The 26664-nt window shown below is 41.2% G+C and overlaps 1 protein-coding gene across 1 annotated transcript in view; it reads left to right on the top strand.

The window, feature by feature from the left end:
- The window catches only part of lrp2a (low density lipoprotein receptor-related protein 2a), a 78293-nt gene that overhangs the window by 32205 nt on the left and 19424 nt on the right, over positions 1-26664 (top strand). The window contains exons 27-56 of the mRNA XM_015358914.2: positions 431-642; positions 1197-1381; positions 1612-1840; positions 2422-2599; positions 3064-3192; positions 4684-4850; positions 5066-5209; positions 6049-6158; positions 6404-6581; positions 7274-7487; positions 8573-8812; positions 9242-9430; positions 10107-11027; positions 12356-12521; positions 13013-13171; positions 14660-14949; positions 15507-15707; positions 16118-16360; positions 16476-16601; positions 17423-17542; positions 19365-19496; positions 19877-20078; positions 20597-20892; positions 21403-21916; positions 22374-22526; positions 23370-23540; positions 23657-23880; positions 24245-24422; positions 24904-25100; positions 26363-26608. Of these exons, the coding sequence (XP_015214400.2) occupies positions 431-642; positions 1197-1381; positions 1612-1840; positions 2422-2599; positions 3064-3192; positions 4684-4850; positions 5066-5209; positions 6049-6158; positions 6404-6581; positions 7274-7487; positions 8573-8812; positions 9242-9430; positions 10107-11027; positions 12356-12521; positions 13013-13171; positions 14660-14949; positions 15507-15707; positions 16118-16360; positions 16476-16601; positions 17423-17542; positions 19365-19496; positions 19877-20078; positions 20597-20892; positions 21403-21916; positions 22374-22526; positions 23370-23540; positions 23657-23880; positions 24245-24422; positions 24904-25100; positions 26363-26608 (6714 nt within the window). The remainder of the gene's footprint in view (positions 1-430; positions 643-1196; positions 1382-1611; positions 1841-2421; positions 2600-3063; positions 3193-4683; positions 4851-5065; positions 5210-6048; positions 6159-6403; positions 6582-7273; positions 7488-8572; positions 8813-9241; positions 9431-10106; positions 11028-12355; positions 12522-13012; positions 13172-14659; positions 14950-15506; positions 15708-16117; positions 16361-16475; positions 16602-17422; positions 17543-19364; positions 19497-19876; positions 20079-20596; positions 20893-21402; positions 21917-22373; positions 22527-23369; positions 23541-23656; positions 23881-24244; positions 24423-24903; positions 25101-26362; positions 26609-26664) is intronic.

Raw genomic sequence — 26664 nt, 5'->3', positions numbered from 1 at the left:
TGATAGAGAATAAGGAGAAACTTTTAGATGATGGAAGGGAATTTTTTCACTCAAACGTTTATCAAGGCAGAAACAGACCATGTGTCTCAGGCTGAGAAAAGTAAAAAAAAATCTATATAAATAATATAAGCATAGAAGAAGCAGGTTCTAGATCCACTTCAGATAAACATGATGGTATTCACTTATGAATCTTAGGTTTGTTTCTAGTATCTGTTATACTTCTGCCATTATCATATACAGTACCTCTTCTATGATCATGTTTTTTATTGCAAAACATACTGTTTGATATTTGTATTTATATCTCTGAGATAATCAATACAAGCAGTTGGTTATTAATGAATTACAGTTTAAATGTTTTGCTGTTTAGCCCATTATTTTGAACTGTTCTATTGAATATGTTTTTTTTACGTTGGTTTTCTGTTTTTCTTAGGTTCCAGAGAAGCACTGTTGCTGGTTGCGAGCCGAAACCAGATAGTTTCAGACAATATCACAGCCCAGCCGAATGTTATCCGCTCCCTGGTACGGGATGGGAGGAACATTGTGGCCATTGATTTTGATTCAGTCACTGATCGTGTGTACTGGTCAGACACCACGCAAGATAGAATATGGAGCGCTTTCAAAAATGGCAGTGACCGGACAGTTGTAAGTATGATAGTTAATTATTTTAAAACCGTGTTTTGCCGAAAAGGTTAGCACAGAGGCAGTAGCGTACAAAACTGCTGCCTCACAGCTCTTGGTTCATTCAGTTACTTCCAGACTGGAGCACCTTTTGTGTGGGGTTTGCATGTTCTTCCTGTGTTAGCGTACATTTTCTCTTGCTGCTGCGTTTTCCTCCCACCTTCTGGAGTTGTGCTATGTAGGACCATTGGTGTTTCTAAGTGCTTCTCCCTAGCAATGCCCAGATATCTAATCCAGGGTGTAGTTCCTTTTTTCTTCTGCCAGATAAACTCCCGGTTACCATTACCCTAGACCAGGAATAAGCAGCTTTCCCATCTATTCAAGCTGATAAGTGATGTTTACCAAAAAGAGATCAGAGCTCAGAATTGAGGTAGAAATGAATATACGAAATATGCCATAAGGTAATTTCAGGATGTTTATTTGATTCCCATATTTTAGGCAGGGGCAGACAAAACAAAGAAGAATGTGCAAATAATCTTGAAATCATAATTTACACACTTTCTTAAATGTTTCTGCAGATATTTGACAGCGGGGTTACGGTTACAGAAAGCATCGCTGTTGACTGGGTGGGACGCAACCTGTATTGGACAGACTATATCCTTGAGACCATCGAGGTGTCCAAACTAGATGGCAGCCACAGGACTGTGCTTATCAGTGAAAATGTGACGAACCCCAGAGGACTAGTGTTGGATCCAAGGAATGAGTAAGGATAACCTTACTACTAAAATGTAAAAGCCTGATCTGGTCAGGGTGCAAATAAAGTTTAAAACTTTACCATAAGTGCATTAAAATGTATTAAGCTTAATACACTTATTTAAGATTGTAGTTTCTCAGTGAAGCATGTTAGCTGTGCTGTTATGTATGTTAGAAAGAAGTATGAGTTATTTTGCTGCTTTGTTCATTGACCACAGAGCTGCTTCTGTTGTTGTGCAGTGCTCACGTTATGTTCTGGAGTGACTGGGGGAGGAACCCGCGGATTGAGAAGGCCAGTATGGATGGCAAAATGAGGACGGCTATTATTAGCAACAAACTCTACTGGCCTAACGGCTTGACCATAGACTATCCCAACAAACTGCTCTACTTTGCAGACGCTTATCTTGATTTCATTGACTATTGTGATTACAATGGAAACAACAGGAAGCAGGTCTTAGCCAGTGACTTGGTAAGAAAAAAAAAACCCTTATTTTAAATAAGAAAAAATCTGGTTCTGCATTTAAAAATAATTCAATCATATTTGTGTGTCCAAATTACAACAAAATGTATTTAAAAGTTAAAAATGAGATTCACATCTTTCATAAGGCATCCTTTCAATATTAATTCTGCATATAAACTATGTTACTCTCAATTAAAGACTTAGTTCAATATAACAGAATAAACTCAATAACTAAGGCATGCAGACTATTTCTTTTCCCTGTGAGGACTGACAAAAAACACTTTCATCTCCATATTACAGTCCTGCTAGAGGCTCAGTAAACCGAGAATATATAATTCCTGCAGCTCGAGACTGCAGTCCATCACTGGGTTACCCCCAGCAATGCACATACCTTCCTGTGTGGGCTGCAGCAGCTGGGGTAAAGCTAGCTTGCTCAAAGGTACAATACCAGAGTCCGAAATGAGGACTTGAATTTACAGCCTTATGAGTCCAGAGTGCCTACAGTAAATGCTTACTGTACAATAGAATTTAACGTTCCATTTCCGAATCATTTCCTAATCATTATGTGTTTCCCTGTTGTTACTAATAAGGTGCTGCAACATCCACATGCCATTACGATTTTTGAGGATTACGTGTACTGGACTGACAGATATGTTAGCCGGGTAATTCGAGCCAATAAGTGGCATGGGGAAAACCAGACTGTGATGCTGTATAACGTCCCACAGCCTATGGGAGTTGTGGCTGTCCATCCTGCCAGGCAGCCTTCAGGTAGGAGGAAATATAAAATAAGGAATCTGTGTAATACAAGAGGACAACTTCAAGATATCTTTTTTTCATAATATCTTTCTTTAATTTTCAGTGCATACAACATTTTTCTAGCTGTCATAAATCTCAGTGTTTGTGACGTATCAGTGTCAATGTTAGGACTGCATTCGTACATTTGTGCCATGGAATGAAATTGTGAATCTGCACTCTAAGGTCTGCATTTGTAATTCTCCCTTCTCAGATAATAAAGCCCGCAGTTAGTAGTGGATTTCTATTTGCTACTCTCCACATGCAACTGTCTCATGAAAAATTCCACCAGTATTTGACTGGCAGGAGGGAGTGACTGTTATCAGGAAAGGGTCTTGTTCAAACAAGGTTTTTTTTTCCGATAAAATTCACCATGCAATCCACACAATCAATTCTTTCTGACTCATTTGGGTGAATGAATTATCTTGTCTGAAATGCAGGTGTCAACTTCTGCTCCATGAGTCCCTGCTCCCACATATGTCTCCTGTCCACTCTTGGGCCCAGATTTTACTCGTGTGCCTGCCCTTCAGGATGGACTCTGTCTGCAGACCAGGCGAACTGTGAGAGAGGTCCGTGTGTTTCTCTGTGACAAAAACACCCAGTGAGCAGAATGTGTCTAGCTTGCTATATGTATTTTACTTATGATTTTTTTTAGCAGAATCCATTCTGTCTGTTTTAAGGGGAAAATGAATCTATCTTAACAATTTATGCATCTTTGTCTTGTAAATGCATATTTAAAACATCACATTTAAAAAAAAAACAAAGGCTGATTAGCATTACATTTATCGTTATTTTCATTAGCATCCATTAAACTAGATAATGATACCCATCTATTTAAAGATGAGTGCGTGTCGCATATATCAGCAGAAAATGGTTGGTTCCTCTTAATGGAATCCAATGACTTTTTGCCCCAGCTATTTCCAATATGTTTTGTACACAAACACTATTTCAGACTTTTCCTCTTTAAACTGAAAATCCTTACATGATAATTTGGATATAATTGTTAATGGTGGAGGGCAGTTGTCAGCAGTCTTCCATTTTGAAGTGTGTTTAATCCTCACTTACCAATAGTAAGAAAAAAATGGAAATCATATTTTTTTTTTGGTTTGCCAATGTTCATTACAATTTGATAAAAGACCTTTAATCCAAACTTCAACAGGTCCTCTTAGGTCTGAAACTCAACCCATCTCAAGTTGCAGCTTCTGGGAAGATTGTAAAATTTATTTTCTACTGAAAGATGAATGATTACTTGAGAATGAAAATACACTCATTGCCCAAAGGCATCTACGGACTCTAATCTCTGATGACAAAGCAAATCAAATTGCACACATGAACTTTCATCAGTAAAATTGAATTTTATCCTCTGGAGATCCATGGTGTATCATTTGGATTTTATAACAATGAAGCTTTTTGAAAATATCTTAGCAGCATGACTCTTCAGGTGGCTTATACAATAAATAAAGTGAACAATCTTTCTTTTAACTTTCAGTGCACTAAGAAATAATAATCTGATGTATAATAAGCTTTGCTCATCTAAACCATTATCAGGAAGTTGGAATTAGGTGACTTTGAAAATTGCAGGTTTATGTTTTTTTTAAATGGTAATATAGATACTAATTACTATTACTAAAAATGTAATAAATAAAAATTGCTCTCATGATGTCTAATAAATATTTGGGGGGCACGTTTTGCATTTGACATGCTGTTTTTTTATCAACAAAGCTTACAATGATTGCAGGTGAACATGAAAACACAAGGGCAATGCTTCTAAATATGTTTGAAAGAAAAATTTCACATCATTTCCACATTTAATTATGTTTAAATAACTTGTAAATATGTTTCTGCTGGCTACACAAGGTTGTTTTACATGATGTTAGGATTATGTCTTTTATTGAGTTTTGTATTTTCTGGTGCAACTTACTGTATCTGTTGATTGTAAAGGTATTTTCCTTTTTTATTACTGAAATTTAAGTGAGTTTATGAAGTGAGGAATGATGGTACATGCTTTGGCAAAGCTGCTTATTCTAAATGGCAAACAATTGTTATATTACTTTCTTTAGATGCAGCTCCTTTTCTGATTGTGGTGCGTGACAGTATTATCTATGGCATCCCACTGAACCCAGATGACAAGTCCAATGATGCCATGGTCCCCATTGCTGGTCTGCACAATGGCTATGATGTTGACTTTGATGATTCCGAGCAGATGATCTACTGGGTAGAGCACCCAGTGAGTACAACAGTTTTTTTTCAAGCGCTTTTTTCCAATCTAAAACATTGGTAAATAAATAAGAAACCTTTATATTTTTTTGCTCTTACTATATTTTTTTAATGATTTACCGACACAACCAAAAGCAGAAAGCAAAACAGTCCCCTCAGTGGAAGCCTGCAGTGCTGCGCAGTTTGAATTACAGAGCTGATAGAAATGTATCCTTTCGTCTCCAGGGCGAAATTCACAGGGTGAAATCAGACGGAACCAACCGGACAGAGTTCGCCCCCGCTGCCATCCTCGGCTCTCCGGTGGGCCTGGCATTAGATTGGATGACGCAGAACCTGTACTACACTAATCCAGCGTCTCAGTCCATTGAGGTAACCCGGGAGGCTGTTTTTACATCAGCTGCAATTCGAGCTGCTGCTTAAAGCTTAATGCAGAAATCCAACCCATTTATCTGTGCTCAAGCTTGAAGGATTCCCTTTGGTTTGTACCAAAAGTGGTGGAACTTTTGAGCAATATTTAATCCTTTTTTTAAAACAAAATACAAATTTTAAACTAGGAAGCTGAAAAAATGCTTTCAGTTTATGACTTCATAGGGAGTGGTTATATTTAATCTCTTAGTGCTGTATAGGTTTGTATATTCATATGTAGATAAATTCTGCTTAATAATAATAAGAAAATATGTTTAGCAAAAGTTTGTTAGGAAGGTTAGATCCTAATCTTGCCTACTTCTGCTCTCCTGTGTATATATTTTTCTACTGAACATCTGGACTTACAATCTAATATTTTCTAGACTCAAAACCATCTCCTTTAGAAGGGTTTACTTAACTGGTTCTGTTATTTACCCCTACTGTATCCATTACCCCCATCTACTGTCTCCTCTCATTGTGTATTTTCATCATGCATATATTGTGTTTTTTTATTGTTGTTATTGCCATTCTGTAAAGTGCTTTTTTTTAAACCACATTTAAAGATGCTATATAAAATAAAGTTAATTTTTATTATAAACTTTATTTGCATGTCTCGCTCTCACCCCTCCCATTACACATCTTCACCCTTGCTGCAGCTCCCTGGCTCATTCCTAATGAAAGTGAGGGGGGGTTCAGCCAGCCTTTCATCTCTCTGTCGCACTTAGGGGGATCTGACCGGAATGTTGAAATAATAATCATATCAGTTCTAAATATAAAATCATTTGATTTTGAAATGCATGTAGGTGCTGAAGCTCCATGGAGAACTGAAGTACAGGAAAACTCTGATCACTAATAATGGCACTCCCACTGGCGCAGGAACTCCTATTGGCATCACTGTCGACCCTGCACGTGGGTAAGCTCACTGAAACACGTCTTCTCAGTGTTGATAATCTCTTTCATTTGCAGTGCCTGCAGGAGATATTTGTCATATATCCTAATTTCAAGAAATGTTTAGAAAGTTTACAGACTTGAACTCCAAGTGCTGTCATTTTTATACATGCCATTGTGTCTCTATTTTATTTTTGCTGCATGATTCAAATAAGTGGCATTCAGCTGGGTGTAAAATGTTAGCTGTTGTGTTTCACTATTGTATTTCAGGAGGATGTACTGGACTGACCAGGGCACAGAGAGTGGTGTCCCTGCTAAGGTGGCAGCTGCAGATATGGATGGATCCAATGCTATCAACCTCTTCACTAACAACATGGATCACATAGAATTCATTACTATTGACATTGGTGAAAATAAGCTCTACTGGGCTGTCACAGCAAACGGGGTGGTGAGTGCCTGTGTGCAGCCTTGTTTTTATTAATCCGAACAGGAAAATCACTGTATGAATTCTATGACTGACACATGAGCTTAGTACATATAATTAATATTTTTCACTATTATTGTTATTGTGGTGAGAATTACAATTTTACATTGCATACTTGTGTGTCTTTATGAATGCTTGAATAATGTTGAAGCCATTATTAGACAAACAGCTAGAATTAGGAAAAATAGACATTAGCCATGTGTACATTTTAATTTGTGTGTGTCTTCTATTTATTCCCAGTCATAAATTATTCAGAAATCACTAGTGAGGTACTTTACAAATTTGAACAGAGTATTATACAAAGATTATGTTTCAGGTGAATAATAATTGACTTGGAATATACGTTGCCAACATAATTGGTCACGTATGTTCATTAGCAATTGTTTTTGTTAAAAGCATGTCATTACACCTTAAGCTTCTAGTTTCTGAATGAGATAAACAAAACTACACAGAAACGAGAACAAGAGAAACAAAAATGCAGAGAAATCTTGTGTGGAGCAGAAAGTAAAGGGCATCCTCACCTTTAAGATTCACTGACGTCATTTGACTTGTATTGTTTGGGGAAAAACCTACAGTAGTTTATCCAGGTGAATTGATGCATTAGGCAACACGCCAGTTCAGTTCTTAGTCATCTGTTATTAAATGCGTTCCTTCAGATTGAAAGAGGAGATCCCGACGGAACAAACCGTATCACCATAGTCAACGGGCTTTCACACCCCTGGGGCATCGCTGTGCACAATACGTACCTGTACTTCACAGACAGGGATTATGAGGTTGTGGAAAGAGTGGACAAGGCCACTGGAGCTAACAGAGTGGTGCTGAGAGACAATGTGTCTGGACTGCGAGTGCTGAAAGTCCACGATCGAGAGAGTAAGTCTAAAGGTTGTGGATGTAATGTGCACTTTTGTGAACCATAAAGCTCCAGTGCTTTTCATTTTTGACAATTAGAGAGATGTATTTTTTAAAATTAATTTGGTTCATGCTTCTTTTTGAGCTGATGGTTAAATTGAGTTGTTGTGTAAACTGAGTTATTGTGTACAAATGAAACACATTTCCTAACAATTTCATCATATACAATCAAGGTGAATAATATTACATTTGGAATACTATTGGATGTTTTTGTTTGTGTTTTGAGAACATGAAAAACTTTTTTGGGACAGGAAATTAGTTTAAAATAATGCATCTGGAAGATTATCATCCAAACTGTCTGTAAGTTTTCTTTGCCCAAAAAACATTACCATTCTAAATGTTTGGTGTGAATAATTCATGACCTTTTCTGTGCACAGCCTACCTAAAATGAACTCTACAGGCTTTGGCCTTTTTTAATTACAAGGAAGGATTCAGTTTAGCTGGGTGTTATTTTACTGGATCCTCCACAGCACTTGCTTTCAAAAGAACACTGGGCATTGTTAGTGGTGAGAGTTGTATTACAGAGCTCCATGAGGAAGGGTGGAGGAATATTTCCCTCTTGGGGAAAAAGACAAGCCTTGCATGTCATCCCTGACCAACATGGGTGGGAGAACCTCCTATGTAAATAAAACTGCTGTCATTTATCTGTGAATGTCAAATGTCTGTATTGGGTGTTACTACTCTCTTAAATGTCACAATCACTTACACAAAGGCATGTTGGAGTCTGGAACAGACAGCCCAGCTATACTGTTAGAACAGTTCACCCTGTAGAAGACAGGAAATTCAAGATCTTCACAAAATGGTTGTATGACAACCTGAGATCACATGGATACTCAGTAACAGTTGTATCAATCAAACAGGCTACTTTCTTTCAGAGTACTTTCTTACAGTCTTATGAGAGTACACTTATAGTCCACGCTCTGAAAGACAGTCATAGAAGACAGAAAAAAGTTGAAATTGGGATACAGGAAGACAATACCATTCCCCTTTGGTGGTCACACCCGTGGAGGAGTGTGCCTAAATCAGGTCTTTCTTTTCACTTTCAGAATCTGCTGGCACATCTAATGGCTGCAGTAATAATATAGGCACATGCCAGCAGCTCTGTCTTCCCAAGCCTAGAGACCAGTATGTTTGTGCCTGTGCCACTGGCTTCAGACTGAACTCGGACAACAGGACCTGCTCCGCCTATGATTCCTTTGTCATCATCTCCATGCTGTCTGCTTTGAAAGGATTCGGTCTGGAAGGCGCAGATCACTCAGAGGCCATGGTGCCAGTCGCTGGAAGAGGTACGTGTTCACAAAAGCACCATGACTAAACAGGGTGGCTTGTTAGTAGTTCAAGTAGGCAGCTGTGTCTGCATGCGTGGGCTGCAGAGGTACAAGTTAAAGGTTTATTCCACGCTAAAAAGGGAAGAAAGAAAACACAACGTTTCAGCTGTGGAGCCTTCTACGGGTGTGAAAAAGACACGGAAGACAGCCAACTGGACAGCCAAAACGTTTTGTTTCCTTTCTTCTCTTTTTCAGCAGGGAATAAACATTTAACTCGTTCCTTTGTAGGGTTGCTTGTCGTTCAGCGATGAGCAATATGTTGTGAATTCATGGTGTATTAAATTTGAGGAAATGCGGGCGGCACCACATGAACAATCCCACACACAGTCTTGGGGGAAATCTATCGGCTTGATTTGACTGTAATAATTTTTCCCCCTTGTCATTTAGGTCGGAACGCCTTACATGTAGATGTGCACATGCCCTCTGGGTATATTTACTGGTGTGACTTCAGCAACAGCGTGGCTTCGCAGAATGGCATCCGGAGAATCAAGCCGGACGGCTCTTCTTTCCAAACTGTTGTTTCATCGGGAATCGGTCGGAATGGAATCAGAGGGATTGCCATTGATTGGGTAGCAGGTAAAGGATTCAGTTCTTGAGAATGGATTTTCATTATTAACCCTCTGAAAGAATAGATGGACTAAAATCCCATGTCTGCCTGCTGACCAGCTTGTTTCATATTTTGATGGCTTGTGCCATATTGTTCAGTGTAAGGCAAGGACAGATTTGGAATCTCCTGGGTGAGATGTGATCTGTTGTGTAGCCACTAACAATAGGAGGGCTGTCAACCTTGAGCAAAAATATACTGATGTAATTGTGTGTTTTATGGGACAATTGTACATTTTGTTCAGAACGCTCCAACAATAAAAGACCACAGGCCTGGACAGACTAAACGAAGTGCTTAGTATTAAATAGATACTATAGGCAGATTTACGAAAGAGTGAGGCCTTGGAGATCTCCGTAAGACAATAAGAACTAGGTGGTAGCAAAGAAGTTTTAGCCAAAGATCACTGAAAAGAAAAAGCAAGGGCCAAATAGAATATTATAGCATTTGAATGCAGTAGATGAGAACATAAAAATGCCAGTGTGTAGAAATTGCTAACATAAAAAATAATCTGACAGCTGATAACCAGTTTCTTGGTTTTCCTTTATCTTGAACTAGTAAATAACTGGTAAGCAGTTATTTCCCTGTAACTAGTTGTAAGTTAATTTGTCTGGTTTGTTATAATATTCTCATGACTGCTTTGCTTTGCAGGGAATCTTTATTTCACAAATGCATTCTTGACCGAGACATACATAGAAGTGGTGCGCTTGAACACCACATTCCGCCGTGTGCTTCTGAAAACCACTGTGGACATGCCAAGACACATAGTGGTGGATCCTAAAAACAGGTATCTCTTCTGGGCAGATTATGGGCAAAACCCCAAAATTGAACGGGCATTTCCAGATGGCACTAACAGGACAGTGCTTGTGTCTTCTGGTATTGTGACCCCAAGGGGTTTGGCTGTGGACTACCAGAATGGTTACATTTACTGGGTGGACGACTCCTTGGATATGATTGCTAGGATACGGCCCGAGGGGGGCGAAACTGAAATAGTGAGGTACGGAAGTCGATACCCCACTCCCTACGGCATTACTATCTTTGAAAACACCATGATTTGGGTGGACAGGAACTTGAAAAAGGTCTTCCAAGCCAGTAAACTGCCTGGAAACACAGAGCAGCCAGCGCTTGTCCGGGATAATATCAACCTACTGAGAGACGTCACCATATTTGACAGGCGCACTCAGCCCAGGACAGCACAGGAGGTCAGCAATAACCCCTGCTTGGAAAGCAACGGAGGCTGCGCTCACTTTTGCTTTGCCATCCCCGGGACTCAGACGCGAAAGTGCGCCTGTGCCTTTGGGAACTTGGCAAGAGACGACGCGAGCTGCGTGGTTTCACGGGACGACTACTTGATCTACACGACGGAAAGCACCATCCGCAGCCTCCGTCTGGACCCGGAGGACCATGCCCTTCCGTTCCCAGTGGTCACCGTTCTCCGCACCGCCGTGGCTCTGGACTACGACCGAGCAGATAACAGACTGTACTTCACACAGAGCTCGGGGGCGGGCAACAGTAGAATCAGCTACATAAGCCTCTCCTCTCCTACCTCGCCCCCCACCGTTGTGGCATCAGGTATGTGCGTTCAGCTTTTAATCAAAGTGATGATGTGTGTCTCAAAGGTGTAGCTCTGTGATTGACTTACTCTATTTCACCATTAAACACAGAGCAACTACTAAATTTCTACATACTATATGTTGCTTCGAACTTTAAAGATTATGTCTCATATGTTCGATGAATTCAACGTGTTCAGAGTTTTTTGTAGCGTGCAGCTCATGAGATTCGTTGGCCCTCATATTGGGAACCTCTGGTCAAGTAAACAGATTCTCTCCTTGGGAGGTAAAACGTGGCTGGATTGAGGCACATGAAACAGAATTTCATCAGTCCCTGCTCAGAGCCATTCCTCTATCTCAGCTGTGTTTTGGGAACACCACAACATTTGTGGAAGCATGCCTTGCTAGAAGAAAGGGATGGGTTTGGGAAAAATATTTTAAACCTTTGTGGAAAACAAGTTATGTCTTGTTCAAACTGTTTTGGCTGCTTCCAGAGGCCCAGCATTTTGTTATGTGGTGGGGTTTCCTCCGATTTTAGAAAGTGAATATAGTCTAAATACCACCGAAGCTATTTACTACTCTGTGCATCAGCTCACATTCCCATCAGATGCGCTTGCTTGCCTCCTGATGCAGAGCTTCTTTCCAAGATCTCTCTAGACATTGGTAGTACCTTCACCCTGAATCCAAACAAAAACATACAGTATTTCATTCTATTAGAATAAATGCTGGGAGTTAGAAGCAAAACAATACATTAATTTGTAATAATTTCCTATCAGGTTTTGAGTTGACTTAAAAATCTTTATGCTGACATACAGTATTTTGCTCTACATAATGTCTTGGCATCTCAGTACCTGTTTGACTTATTATCTGTCTACTCACCACCTCGCAACATTCATTCATCTGTCTCTGGTCTGCTAAACTGTATGTCCCCCAAAGTTGTTTACATTCTGTGTGTATCAGGCCTTCTCTTGCTATGACCCAAAGCTCTGGAATTCTTTCCCCAGGGATATCAGAGAGTCACTCACCCTGAGTGCATTTAAATCTAGACTCAAAACCTGTCTTTTCAGAAAGTCCTTTATTTAATTAGTGTCTGTATCTGCTCCATTTTCTAAGGACCATGAATGTACCTAACCACTTGTGTTTCTTTTATAATGATGATGACGACGATGATGATGATGATTATTATTATTTTGCTGTTAAGGAACTTTACAGATACATTGAATGTGTTTGAGTTAAATATCATAAACATACAGTATATTACCGTGGAACAGAAAGTTTGCTTATTGCTTCTATCTCAGCTACACTGAAAAGAGACAGATACTAATTGTAATGCTTTCTTTTGTGTTTGAGATTTGGGTGCTCCTGATGGTATAGCCTATGACTGGATAAATAAAAGGATTTACTACAGTGACTACATTAACCAGACCATAACCTCTATGGCAATTGATGGGTCTCAGCGCACAACCATTGCTCGAGTTCCACGTCCCCGAGCCATAATGCTAGACCCCTGTAGAGGGTAGGTTTTTAAAGTTTCCCTGTCTTTTATATGGCCTATTAGCGTGTACTAGCATATTTGTGGATTTCTGGTTAAAGGTAATGTATTAAAATTACATGATGCCATCCCCTATGTAGAAAATAAACAAGATTAAGAATTAAAAGAAATTAAAAATTAAAGATGCCTAATTTATTTTCAGACTGTAATAGTACTATAAAATAGTAAGTGATTTGAAAAATAAGGATATTTATAGTCGGGGTGCACTTTTGCTTTGCAGCATTTAATTACAAGATAGGATGATCTATATTCTTGTGTTTTTCAGTGACTGTTTATGACACAAATGATATGACAAAATGTTAGAATTTTGATTACGTTTTTGCTTTGAAAGGTTAGTTGTTTCTGATGATTATTGTGTAGAGATCTATGAATCACATACTGTATCTAATATTGCACATTAGGGTTTCTTTTGGGAATGCATGACTTGTGAATAATATGGTTCTGTGTTATTCTAGGTATATGTACTGGACTGACTGGGGGACCAACGCTAAGATTGAAAGAGCCACACTAGGAGGGAACTTTAGAACTGAAATCGTAAACACCAGTCTTGTGTGGCCAAACGGACTGACTCTTGATTATGATGAGGAAAGACTGTACTGGGCAGATGCAAGTTTGTAAGTGTCGGAAACATCTGAATCCAAATAAAGAAAACTGTAAAGTCAAGTAAATTATTTAAAAATGCAAGCCTTGAGTTGTGGACACTAACTTAAAGAAATACAAAAACATGTGGTGATATACAGTATGTTCAGAAAAAGCAAAAATAGCAATTGGTTATAGGGTGAGAAATATTTCACAATTCTTTCTTTCAAAAGAGTCTTTGGGGAAAGATCCCACTCCCACACGCTGTTTTGCCAGTTTCAAGTTCTTGTAGGTTCCTCTTTATTTTTAAAATTACGTGTCTTAAATTAAAAGTCAGTTTAAATTATCGCAGTAAAGCTCAGTCCAGGTCCTGGAAAACACAGAATCTTCTGGTTTTCATTGTACCCAGGCTCTTTGTAATTAATGGATTAATTCCATCAGTTATTGAATGAATTAGCAATAATTACAACTTCTCAATTCTGAGTTGGTGAGAATCGTGAGTCCCGTATGTATTCTGCAGGGCTGTGTCCAGGGTGAGGGATCACTGATTTTATTTATAGTTTTGCTGTCATGATAGAAGACTAATTAGATTTCAATAAATTTTAATCTCTCTAAACTTCTGAGAACATGCCAACATCGTATATCAGTAAGTAATTGCTCTTTAAGAAAGATACAGGAACTTATTACTGACAAAGGGAATGAAACTGAGGGTGGCAGGGTGGCACAGTGGTTGGCACTGCTTTGGCCCTGGGTTCAATTCCAGACCTGGGGTGCTCTCTGTGTGGAGCTTGTATGCTTTCCCTGTGTTTTTGTGGGTAGATTGATTGTCTTCTAAGAGACTTTGACCCTGGGAATCGGTCCAGGGTGTACCCTGTGTCACGCCCCGCACTCTCCCTCGCAAATTACATTACATTACATTCCCAAACCCTCTGTTTCACGATCTCATTCCTAACTGAACCCATCACATTCCCACAAGCACCAGATTCCACAGATTCTCACTCCTGGACCAGTTATCCAATCACGTCCCTCTCCCTTCAGTATTTAAAGTTCCCTCACGCACCAACCCATGCTCACTATTGAGAAGCCTCCTTTAGAGATCTCTAGTGCACGTTTTTGTCTCATTGGACTTCCCGGTTTTTAGACTTAACTTTTCCCTTTTCGATCTTGTCTCTTGGATTTCGCCTTTTGGATTCTCTTCTCGCTTTGTCTCGGCTCTTTCTGATCTGATCTCTAGCTTCTCCTATCGACCTTGCTTTGGGATTACGATTTTAGATTGTTTGCCTCTGCATCCTGCAGAATTCACAGCTACGCACAGGATCCTCAGAAAACTACCTGCCGGTTCCCTGACACCTGCCTTAAGTCAGTTGTGTGCCGGCGTAGGCTCTGGCTCCGCTCTGACCCTGAACTGGTGGAAGCGGTTAGAAAATGGATGGATGGAATGTAACTGAAATCCATGGCTTTTGTTTGAAGGCGGTGGTTATGGGAATTATTATTTTCCCGCTGACTTGTCTTTTCTTTCTCAGGCAGAAGATCGAGCGGTGTTCTCTGACGGGCTCAAACCGTGAAGTCATTGTCAGCACGGCTATTTACCCATTTGCTATGACGGTATACGACCAGCATATTTACTGGACAGACTGGAACACCAGGAGCATCTACAGGGCAAACAAACATGACGGATCGGACCAGATAGTCATGATACAGAACTTGCTGTTGCGGCCCATGGACATCCATGTCTTATCCAACAGCAAGCAGCTGCAATGTAGCAACCCGTGTGACCAGTTCAACGGAGGATGTAGTCACATTTGTGCTCCAGGTATTGACTCAGATTTTTTATTTGAAGTTCTGTATTTCAAATATATTTAATTACATGTATATATTTCTATATGTTAATATATTTATATTTTTTTAAATACCCTAATAAAATAGATGTATTTTTTAATTAAAAATATGCATGATGATATTGATGGGTGACCTAATGATGGGTGGTGCATTGGTTAGCATCGCTGTCTGGCAGTACTGGGGCCCTGGGTTCGATTTCTGGGTGTGGATTTTGTATGTTCTTCCTGTGTTTATGGAGCTCCAAATTTTCTCCCACAGTCCAAAAACATACTGGCAGGTTAACCGGCTTCTAGGAAAACTGGCCCTGCCGGGAGTGTGTGTGTGATAGTGTCTGTTTGCCCTGCATTGAACTAGTTTCCCATCCAGAGTGTATCCTGCCTTGCCCCCAGGATAGGCTCTGGCTCTTCTGCAACCCTGTATTGGGTGAGGCCATAAGAAAGCGGATGGATGACATTGGCGTAAGGGCCATTTGGCAAAAGACTTGATTCTTGGACTTGTCATCGGAATATTCATAGACCATTCCTCTCTCAGGTCCCCAGGGTGCAGAGTGTCAGTGTCCATCAGAGGGTCGCTGGTACTTGGCAGACAACAAGCACTGCATTCCAGACAATGGGACCAGGTGCCAGCCCAGTCAGTTCACTTGTATGAATGGGCGCTGCATCCGAGCCCAGTGGAAATGTGATAACGACAATGACTGTGGTGATGGAAGTGACGAGTTGGAGAGAGTCTGTGGTAAGATATAGCCTCTCTGGTTATTTAATCTTTTGTCTGCATCACCTGAGTTACACAAATCAAATTTTGCATCTCCTTTCTGCAATATCATTGTGTCTGTTTCAGGAAAAAACAGGGATTCCTTCATAGATAACAGAAACACTCCTTTTGGTGTGTACAGTTTGCATTACTCTAATATGATTTGTAGACAGATTTTAGTTTAGCATTTTTAACTCACATTAACATGCATTAAAATGACTTTGTACTTGTATTTTGCATGCAGTCCGTCATATGGCAGCGTTTGTTGCTTTGTCAGGTAACACGCATATATGATTATTACATGTTTATGTTACGTAAATACGAATTCATCTTCACTGTACCACTTTCGTATGTGGCTTTCATACTAACATGCTATTTTGGTTTCGCCACAGCCTTCCACACCTGTGACCCCACTTTGTTTACCTGTGGAAATGGCCGCTGTGTTCCGTATCACTACCGCTGCGATCACTACAATGACTGTGGTGACAACAGCGATGAAGCTGGTTGCCTCTTCCGCCCTTGTGATCCAAACACAGAGTTCTCCTGTGACAATGGCAGGTGTATTTCTCAAGAATACGTGTGTAACGGGGTGAATAACTGCTATGACAATGGCACCACAGATGAGAAGAACTGTCGTAAGTACAAGGCTTCATCACGGCGCATGTCAGATCTTTTTAACATGTTGTCTTCACTCTGTATTTAAACTTTTGGCCCATTTCTGTTTTGTCAATGCTGTATCTTTTCTTTTAGCTGACCGTACATGTCAACCTGAGCATACAAAGTGCCAGACTACAAATATCTGCATCCCTCGCTCGTACCTGTGTGATGGAGACAATGACTGCGGAGATATGAGTGATGAGAGCCCCACTCACTGTGGTACGCTATGCTGAGTTAGTGAATACCACTGAAAAATACTTCTGCTTGCTCCTATAATCGGTGCTTTTATTTTACAGTAGTCTGATACTATCTGATAATCCATCCATCCATTTTCTAATATGCTTACTGGGGAAGCTTCAGCCTCACCTGGAAAAGAAACAGGCACAAGGCAGAGTATACCCTGGATAGGATGCCAGTCCATCACATGACACACACAGACTCAAACACACACACACCCAGGCACTCACACCAGGGCCAATTTTCCCAGAAGACAATTCATCTGTATGTTTTCGGACAATAGGATCAAAACAGAGCACCTGGAGGAGCCCCATGAAAACACGGGGAGAACATACTAGCAGACAGCACCCCAGGTTTAGAATTGAACCCCATAGCCCCAGTGCTGCGAGGCAACAATGCTAGCCACTGAACCAATGTCTCGGCCCTATCTGATAATGCTTGACATTTTCCCAGTTCATCACTGCATTGATCCGGATGTTCATAATGTTTCATCTCTAAAAAATAGGCAAAGTAGCAAAGTAAGCTTGTAAATTGGACATCATATGGTATTTGCTCTCATTTACCTTTACCTACCTTCATTTTTCTCTGTATAAGTCTTAAAATCAAGATAATCTCAGATGTAAAAGTGTCCCTGCTCCACAGATGTGCAGCAATTCTCTTTTGAGAAGCCAGCCCATCTTTCAAAAACCTGCACAATATAGGTTTGTTTAATTAGTAGTAGCAGTAATGCCTCTGTTATCAACTATAGGACAAGGAAAGGAGTGTGCCCTCTGAGTGACACCTACTCTATGTTCCCTTCACAGCAACAGCAACGTGTGCGGACAATGAATTCCGCTGCTCCAGTGGACGCTGTATCCCAGCTTACTGGTACTGTGATGAGGGAACTGACTGTGCTGATGGGTCCGATGAGCCACCATCCTGTGGTGAGTGCTGAGGACGTCATCTTATACTGTACCTTAACCCACTGCTTTCCTCTTAACGTATGTTTAAGCTTGCTCCCAGATGTGCTCAGACCTACGTTACTAATTAGGCTTTATGCTAGTCCAGTGAAAGACAGCAAAAATTACACAGGAAAACTGTGCATTCCTTTTACAAATGAGTTTGTAGGTTTTGACTGTCAGCTCTCAGTCAATATTGTCCCTGTTTCTGTCAGTCACACAGCCATAGCCACTATTGCAATGCCAAAATGACCCTTTAACCAGTTAGGGTGCATGGTTTTATTAGATGTCTTAATTAATTAGAATTAGAATTCCAAAGTAAAATGGCACACAGGTTCAGCTACTTTTTTATGAAGCTCAGTTTCCAGTGATGTAAATCTAAGTTGCTATCAATAACTTCCACTGTGGTGTTAAACGTACTACTAATCTTTGAGAATGATTAAAAACAAACTGCAAAAAAGCCTAATATAATGAAGTGAACATTAAGGTTGTTCTTGGTATAAAAATACTTAAAAGATACAAATTTATTGGTACTTTGGAGTAATTGTTTGCTTTCTGAGGCGAGGCATGGATGACTGTACACGCTGTGCTTTGGCAATGAAGATCATATTTTGCCATTCCACTTGGAAAACTGTTTTAAAACCTCCCAAACACCAAGACATATAGCATAGGGTGGAATATTTCTGGAGAAAGTTGGGACTTTTTATTGAAAAAAAAATCTGTGGGAGGGCCTCTGAGATGTGCAGTGTCTGTCATGCATGTGACAATGTTAAAGTGAGACAGGTGCTGCAGGCTGACATTAGGAAGCTCAGGGACTCCCTGCAGAGTTGATTGACTCAGCAATGGAAGCTGATAAATCGACCCATTGTGTGGTGCATTCCACAGTACTGCTTCCTGTGATTTGCTCATAAAAAATGTAGCTTTTTTTTGTCCTTTGTTCAGGGATAATGAAATGTTTCACATCCTCCTACACTTTTCCTTTTTATCACAAGCAACTGCATGTAAATTGAATTGCTAATCTGAGAAGATGTGCCATGAAATGCACTTTATAAAATAAAGGTTACTATTATTTCCACATTATTCTGTTTTTTTTTATTTTTAATTTAGAATTACCAAGGATTGTTTTTTGTTTCTCCCACCCAGTTTTAGAAACTCCAGTTTTGTGTTTTTATACCTCAGCTGAGGCCAGTGAACCCTGCAAACACAAAGGGAAAAATGAGGAAGTGTTGGCAACCTGCCCACTTTCAAGACACTTTTTTGTTTTAAGACATCAAAAAGGTTCAGCGCCAACTGGAGGCGAGGCATATCCCTCAGTGATAGCAGTGCCAGTTTGCAAGCATCCAGGGGCCCTCAGGGTTCATTGTGTTTGTTGAGAGAATCCCGGTCAACTATTTCAACTATTTATGGTGTGCTGAAGCTTGGGCAATCCCAATCACAGTTGGCTAGTGACATGACCCAGGACACTACATGACACAGGCTTGAACTGAATTGCAAGGGTAGCGGAGCTAGTTTGCTCTCTCGGCTGGTTCCCTGTTGTGTTACACCGGAGACCTGGGTTCGTGCCCCAGGTGTTGCGGGACACACAAGCACCTTTTCCAGTTGAGCCACCTGAGAGACCCCCATCGGTTTGCTTCTAAAGAGGTTTTCCTCGTTATTTACCTCTCATTATATTGGTAGGTTATGGAAAAATACATGAGTGCACACGCAAGCACATCATAACACAGATGACCATGCATTCACAAGCTGGTGATAGGTTTTTCCAACATGATACTGCATGTTTATTAGATTGTCTAATATTCACTCCTAGCCACCTTTGTGAGAACATGTTCCAGTGACCAGTTCAGATGTGACGATACAAGATGCATTCCTGCTTCCTGGATCTGCGATGGTGACAATGACTGTGGAGACATGAGTGATGAGGACCAAAGACACAACTGTGGTGGGTTTCTCCTTCCTCTGTATTAGATTGAAGCCCATTCATGCGGTATGAGGGACGAATTCATATTTTTTGCATTTGTCTAAGGCATAAGGTCCAAAACCTAGGCATAGGAATTTCGGATTTAACACTGCCTCGTTTGTGACTTTCTCATGTCCTCTGTCACTTTAGCCATTTGATGTTGCTTCTTACAAAAGGAGCATAACACAGATTACCTAAATATATCTGTTAGGAACTGCTTATCGATGGTTTGAAATTAAGTGGCATCCGCAGTAAGAATAATCCTCCCTTTGTAATAGAAAGAAGTATTCTGAGTTACCGCTTTTAGAGTTTGGTGAGTTTGCCTGACCACGTTGAAATGCATGTCTGTTTTTGGGTTTCAGTGAACCGCAGCTGTACAGCTTCGGAATTCACTTGCATTAACAACCGGCCTCCACAGAGGAAGTGTATCCCACGGTCCTGGGTCTGCGATGGAGACGCTGACTGCGCAGACGCCTACGACGAGCACCAGAACTGCACCAGGGTACCCTGCTCAGCGAATGAGTTCACCTGCAGCAATGGCCTCTGCATTCGTGGCTCCTACAGGTTTAAAAACTTCTAAACAGATCATTTGAATTTGAACTAGTTTCAGCTTCCAGTTTAATAAAAAACTTTCCTTTATACGATTTAAATGTGTCAGTCAGGGTCCATGGTTGAGTAATCTCCCACCTCCAGATTTGAATTGAGGTTGAACATGAAAGTTCATTAATTGATTTCAACTACAAGGACAATATAATCCTTAAGGTGACGTTGACGGTGCTTGTAGCAATATTTAAACTATCCTTTGTCTTGTTTTCATATGATATATATTGAGAGGCATTAAAACACAACCAGTGAGCATGAGAACCAATAGCATGCGTTGCATTTTTAATACACTGCGTGTTTATGGAGACAAATGTTAATGGTTTGGAATGGAATAAAATACAAGTGATAAAAAACCAGATGTCAAAGTTAAGGCCCGGGACGGTTTGGAGTAGCGTGTGTTTTTCACTCTCAGTCGATGGGTTCGGTCGGTTCCAGTCTGGTCAAACGGACCCCGTTTTGCTGTCTCTGGCTCTCGCTAGGTGTGACCGGCGCAATGACTGCGGCGACGGCAGTGACGAGCAGGGCTGCACCTACCAGTCCTGCCAGCAGCACCAGTTCACCTGTCAGAACGGCCGCTGCATCTTCAAAGACTTCGTCTGCGACGGCGACAACGACTGCGGGGACGAGTCGGACGAGCTGGGTCACCTGTGCCACACCTCCCCGCCCACCTGTCCCTCGGGCCACTTCGCGTGCGACAACGGGAACTGCATCCAGAGCAGCCGGGTCTGCGACCGGACTGACGACTGCTCCGACAACAGCGACGAGAAAGGATGTGGTGGGTTTCGATAAGCCACCTTCCTCCACAGAGAAAATGTTCTTTTCCTTTCAACAGGTTCCTTTACCTGTTCCTTTGCAGCCCAGGCATGCTGACGCTGCTCCCTACTTGAACTTCTTCAACCCATTTCCATTTCATAGTGTGACTCACTATGGTTTCTGCTAAATCTTTTACTAGGTCTCTTCGTCTTTTCTATTCCTCCTCCTCCTTGAACTGCTTACTCCTCTCTCTCACTAAACCGGCATCCCGTCTCTTCACAGTGATCTGTTCCAAGACCAGCCTTTCTTACCACCTCCTATTCCTCTACAGATGTTGTCATTATAATATCACTCCGAATAGATTTTATACATAACTCTTAGATTCGATTTTTTTGACTATCCTACAGCAATTCCAGTTTTAATTTGGTTAATTACTGAAGTTAGAGTTAAGAGATTTTTTTTTCTCAAGCTGTTGTACATCCCATCTATAACCTTGTAGTCGTGCGTAGCCCTAATTCTACTTCCGTTCCAGGTATCAACGAATGCACGGATCCCTCAATGCACCATTGTGATCACAATTGCACGGACACTCCCACAAGCTTCTACTGCTCCTGCCGCCAAGGGTACAGGCTGATGTCAGACAGCAGCACCTGCGATGACATCAATGAGTGTCACGAAACGCCCAGCGTGTGCAGTCAGGTGTGCGAGAACACAGTTGGCTCCTACATCTGCAAGTGCGCTCCGGGGTACATCCGCGAGCCAGACGGGAGGCGATGTCGGCAGAACAGCAACATCGCCCCCTACCTGATCTTCAGCAACCGCTATTACCTCCGCAACTTGTCCACAGACGGACAGGCCTACTCCCTCATCCTGCAGGGCCTGTCTAACGTAGTGGCCATGGACTTCGACCGGGTGGACAGGCGGCTGTACTGGATCGATGTGGGGAGGAGTGTGATTGAGCGAATGTTCTTCAACGGCACAGATAAGGAGACAGTAGTCAGCGGAGTGTTACATGGTGAGGGTCTGGCAGTGGATTGGGTTGGCAGGTAAAACTATTTTTTTTTGTATTAAAAGAACTGCAGCAGTGCTTCATGGTTTCTGATTTTTCTCAAATCCGTTTCCTGAACTATAAACATATACATATTTCCTTATTTAAATATTTAAAAAAACTGAATAGAAAAGCACTATGAAGGATATCGCTTTATCACAAATGGGTACTTTTTCTTTTAAATCAACCCATTCGCAATATAAGATTCTCAAAAATACACCATTATTTATTTATTTTATTTTATTTATTATTTATACCTTCTGCCAAATGTATACTTCCTATTATACCCTGAAAATACAACAAAAGGGAAATCAAAAATCGATTCTGTTGTATGTGGACCAACACAAACTGTAAACCTTTAAACACAAATATTTTGAATATTTTTTAAATGCAAGGAGAAATGCACTTCTGAAAAACAACATTAAAAGTTATGTCTCCTTATATCTCCTCTGCAGGAAACTGTACTGGGTTGATGCATTTCGGGACTGCCTGAATGTGGCTGAAATGGATGGACGCTTTGTTAAAAAACTTGCTGATCGTTGTGTTGACCTCAACAACACTTACTGCTTTGAAAATCCCAGGGCTGTTGCTGTACACCCTAAATATGGGTATGTGTTTTCTGTTTTGTTTTATGTTTTATCAGAAGTTAATGGTAATTTATTTCTGCAGTACTTTTAAAACTTCAACACTTTTTAGGCTTGTGTTTTCGTACTTCAATTAAAAAAATAGAAAAAACTATAAGCTTTTATATAAGTTCCTTTTCAGTAGGAGTGGCCTAACCTGGTCATGGAAAGCCACAATTCAGAAGGTTTTACAATTGACCTTTTAAATAATCAGTTTGTAAAGACCTGAAACACAGGAGTGGTAAAGTGATTAATTCAATTAAATCAGCAACAGCCAACTCTGGTCCTTGAGCATCACAGAGTTAATTGAACCAGTTAATTACAAAAATCAGCTCCAAAGGTGCTCAACTTCTGAGTTGCAAGTGTTCAGAAATTGATGGGTGACCCATTAAACCTGCTGCACTACGACTGTCCAGGACTAGTGAAAGCTACTCTTGTCTAAGAATAACAATAGCGGTTTCTAATGTAGCTCAAATTCAGGTACTAGGTACTAGAAAAACTGTTTTGAAAAGATTTTTAGTCATTTGTTCATGACTTTTATTTCTACGATTATGTATTTATATGTATTCAAGTACAAGGATACCACATTTCATTAATACTATTAAAAAATAAAAATTGGATATAATGCAAAATATAATTAAATAAACAACTATATTTACTTAACTATAAAAAAACATTTTCATGTACATGCAGAAATTTTAAAATGCACTCGACATCGCTTCTATAGTATAGATGCTTGAAATCACATGACATTATGCCAAACCATTTTTCCTTTTGTTTGTGATCATTTTTAAACCTAGCAAAAGCTCTCAAATTTATTCCTCCCAGCTACGTTTATTGGACAGATTGGGGTCACAAAGCATTTATTGGCCGTGTTGGAATGGATGGATCAAATAAATCGGCAATCATCACTTACAAGATAGAGTGGCCGAATGGACTCACCATTGACTACACAAACGATAAGCTCTACTGGGCCGATGCACATTTGAACTATATTGAGTAAGAACGCAAATTTTCTATACTTATATAATATACAGTATATGTACTGTATTGTGAAATCATTTGAAACCCCCCCCATTTTAATGCATCTACATATAATTTTGCTATTTTTCCAGATATTCAGACTTAAATGGTCACCATCGTCACACAGTGTATGATGGAACTTTGCCTCATCCCTTCGCCATCACGCTGTTTGAAGACACTCTGTACTGGACTGACTGGAACACCAGGACTGTGGAGAAAGGAAACAAGTACGACGGATCAGGCAGGGGTGCTCTTGTCAACACAACGCACAGGCCATTTGACATCCACGTGTACCACCCCTACAGACAGCCGATAGGTGACTACGTTTTTAAAGCTGTAAATCAAGCGTAGAAAAATGTGTTTTACCGTTATTTATTGAGCAAAGCAAGATTAGGTTCTGTGAATAGAGTGGTGTTTTTTTAACAATCCAGGAAGAGCGCTCATTAAAAGAGATCCTCCACATGTTACAAGTAGATAATGATGCCAAATCATAATATTACGGTTTGACGCTCTCAGTAAATGTTGTTGTCATTTTTTAAATATTTTCAGTCCTTTTGATGCATTGTCAGTTTTGAAGAGACAGTCATGCATTAAGGATTAAAGGCAGAGAGTTTTACGTTCGTAAATCAAGGTGTGGGTGAATGACGCCTGTTTGCCGTTGTCCGAAATCTGTCCCCCAGTGACTAACCCCTGTGGTGTGAACAATGGAGGCTGCTCCCATCTGTGTCTGATTAGAGCGGGTGGCCAAGGCTACACCTGCGAGTGTCCTGACCACTTCCTCACCGTGCAGCTGGGGGGCATCGCCCGCTGTCTTCCCATGTGCTCCAGCACCCAGTACCGATGTGCTGACAACGAACGGTAAAACGGCTCTTACAATCTTCAGCCGGCACGGTGTATTTCCCCCTTTTCCTAAGCTGAGATCTTTTTGGATGTGTTGTATTTAAGTCCCTGCAGAATTGCTCCGCCTGCCCACAAACATAATAATCTACCACTTCAGACCTGGTCAGCAGTCAAAACACTGCAAATGGATGCCTAGGAGAGTCAAACCTCTGCCTTTTGTTTTAGCTTATATCACAACTTTAATGAGATCATATTTTTATGTTCGCATCCATTCCTGCAATTAGTCTGGTGTTTTGCTCAGTCATTTCATGGCCAGTACTTTTGTTTCTGTTTCCTACGGTGTTCTTGAACATTCTTGTGTGTGGAATCTAGTTTATACATTCTGGGTCTACAGCAGTGAAAACGAACTTGTGTACTTAGCGGGTCGTGTTTGTTCCCGCACGCTGACCCGCTCTGGAGTATCGTGTGGCAGGCTAGTGAGCTACCAGGGTTTTTGCAGGTGTATTCCCATCTGGTGGAAATGCGACGGGCAGCGGGACTGCCGGGACGGGTCCGATGAGCCGCCAGTGTGCCCCAGTCGACACTGTCGCTTGGGACAGTTCCAGTGCAACGACGGGAACTGCACCAGCCCACACTTCCTGTGCAACACAATCCCCGACTGCAGCGATGGCTCCGACGAAGACCCCGTCCTGTGTGGTGGGTGCTCCTTTCCGTTAGAGTCACCTTCTGTCTTCCCTTTTCCAGCTCAGTACGTTCTCGCTTGTACTCACAAAGTACATTTGAACTGTAATAGTGTATTCTTAAGATTACATACAGTATAATATCTAAAGCTAGCAGCCATATCACCCTGCAACTCACAACTGACAACCCACTGAAGCTCAGCATGTGTGAGCCTGGTCAGTACCTGGATGGAAGACTCCTGGGAGAAGCTAAGGTTGCTGCCAGAGGTGGTGTTAGTGGGGCCAGTAGGGGGCGCTCACCCTGCAGTCTGTGTGGGTCCTAATAATAATAATTACTTATACTTAAATAGCGCTTTTTCTGGACACTCCATTCAAAGCGCTTTACAGGTAATGGGGACTCCCCTCCACCACCACTAAAGCCCCAATAAAAGGGACACTATACTGTAAAAAGGCGCCGTACTTCAGATGAGACGTAAAACCAAGGTCCTGACTCTGTGGTTTTCACATTTCACATTGGCCTTTATCGATCATGGCCTCCTAATAATACCCAATGATCGTCGATTTGGGATGAGTTTACTGGCACAATATGGCTGCCGTTGCATCATCCAGGTGGGGCTGCACATTGGTGGTGGTGGAGAGGAGTCCCCATTACCTGTAAAGAGCTCTGAGTGGAGTCTCAAGAAAAGTGCTATATAAGTGTAAGGAATTATTATTATTATTAAAGCTTAGCAAACAAAGGAAAAGCATTCACTAAAAAGATTCAACACTTAATAAAAGCTTTAGAGGCTTGTTTTTTTCCAATTCCAAAGCAACTTTAATTCCTGAGCTGAGACAAGGTTACAAGGTTACTTAATTACTGAGCTGAGTTATTAAGAAATCTTTTCCAAAATGTCTTGCTGTTGTGTAAAAAGTCCAGAGTACAAAAACATATTTCAGTCTGTTATACTTGAACGGTGTAGAATTCAGGTGATCAGACTGATTGGCTGTTTACAGTATCTGACTTTGCGGCATTCTCAAACAGCTGGAAGTCAAAATATACGTTATGTGAGTGGTGCTTAAAAATTTCCTACACCATTTATGCTCTGATGCATTGTTTGGTTAAATATATGTATTTTGTTTCTGGACATTTATGGTAACACAAGAGGAGGACCAGGGCTGTGCTTGGGTGATTATAATTGGAGTTTTACTGTGCTCTCAGGAAGGGCCCATCCCTTCAGTGGCCTCATGCCAAACCTTGACCGTACTGGTTGTAATTTTCCGTGACCCCTGCTCCTGCAGCCAATCACCAGTGCGAGAGCCACCAGTGGCAGTGCCAGAACAGGAAGTGCGTCCCAGAGGCCTGGCAGTGTGACGGCGAGGACGACTGTGGCGACGGCTCCGACGAGGAGTCCGCGCACTGCGCCGCCAGGACCTGCCCCCCAGGACAGTTCAAGTGCCGCAACGGCCGCTGCATCCCGCAGAGCTGGAAGTGCGACGTGGACGACGACTGCGGCGACGGCTCTGACGAGCCGCATGATGAGTGCAGTGAGTGACCGGCAGGCAGAAGCATTGCGCTATCGGTTACAGTCGATCCTTACCGC

The sequence above is a fragment of the Lepisosteus oculatus genome, chromosome 12, assembly GCF_040954835.1.
Source record: "Lepisosteus oculatus isolate fLepOcu1 chromosome 12, fLepOcu1.hap2, whole genome shotgun sequence".
NCBI classification, from domain to species: Eukaryota; Metazoa; Chordata; class Actinopteri; order Semionotiformes; family Lepisosteidae; genus Lepisosteus; species Lepisosteus oculatus.
This window is presented reverse-complemented; position numbering and strand designations above follow the sequence as displayed.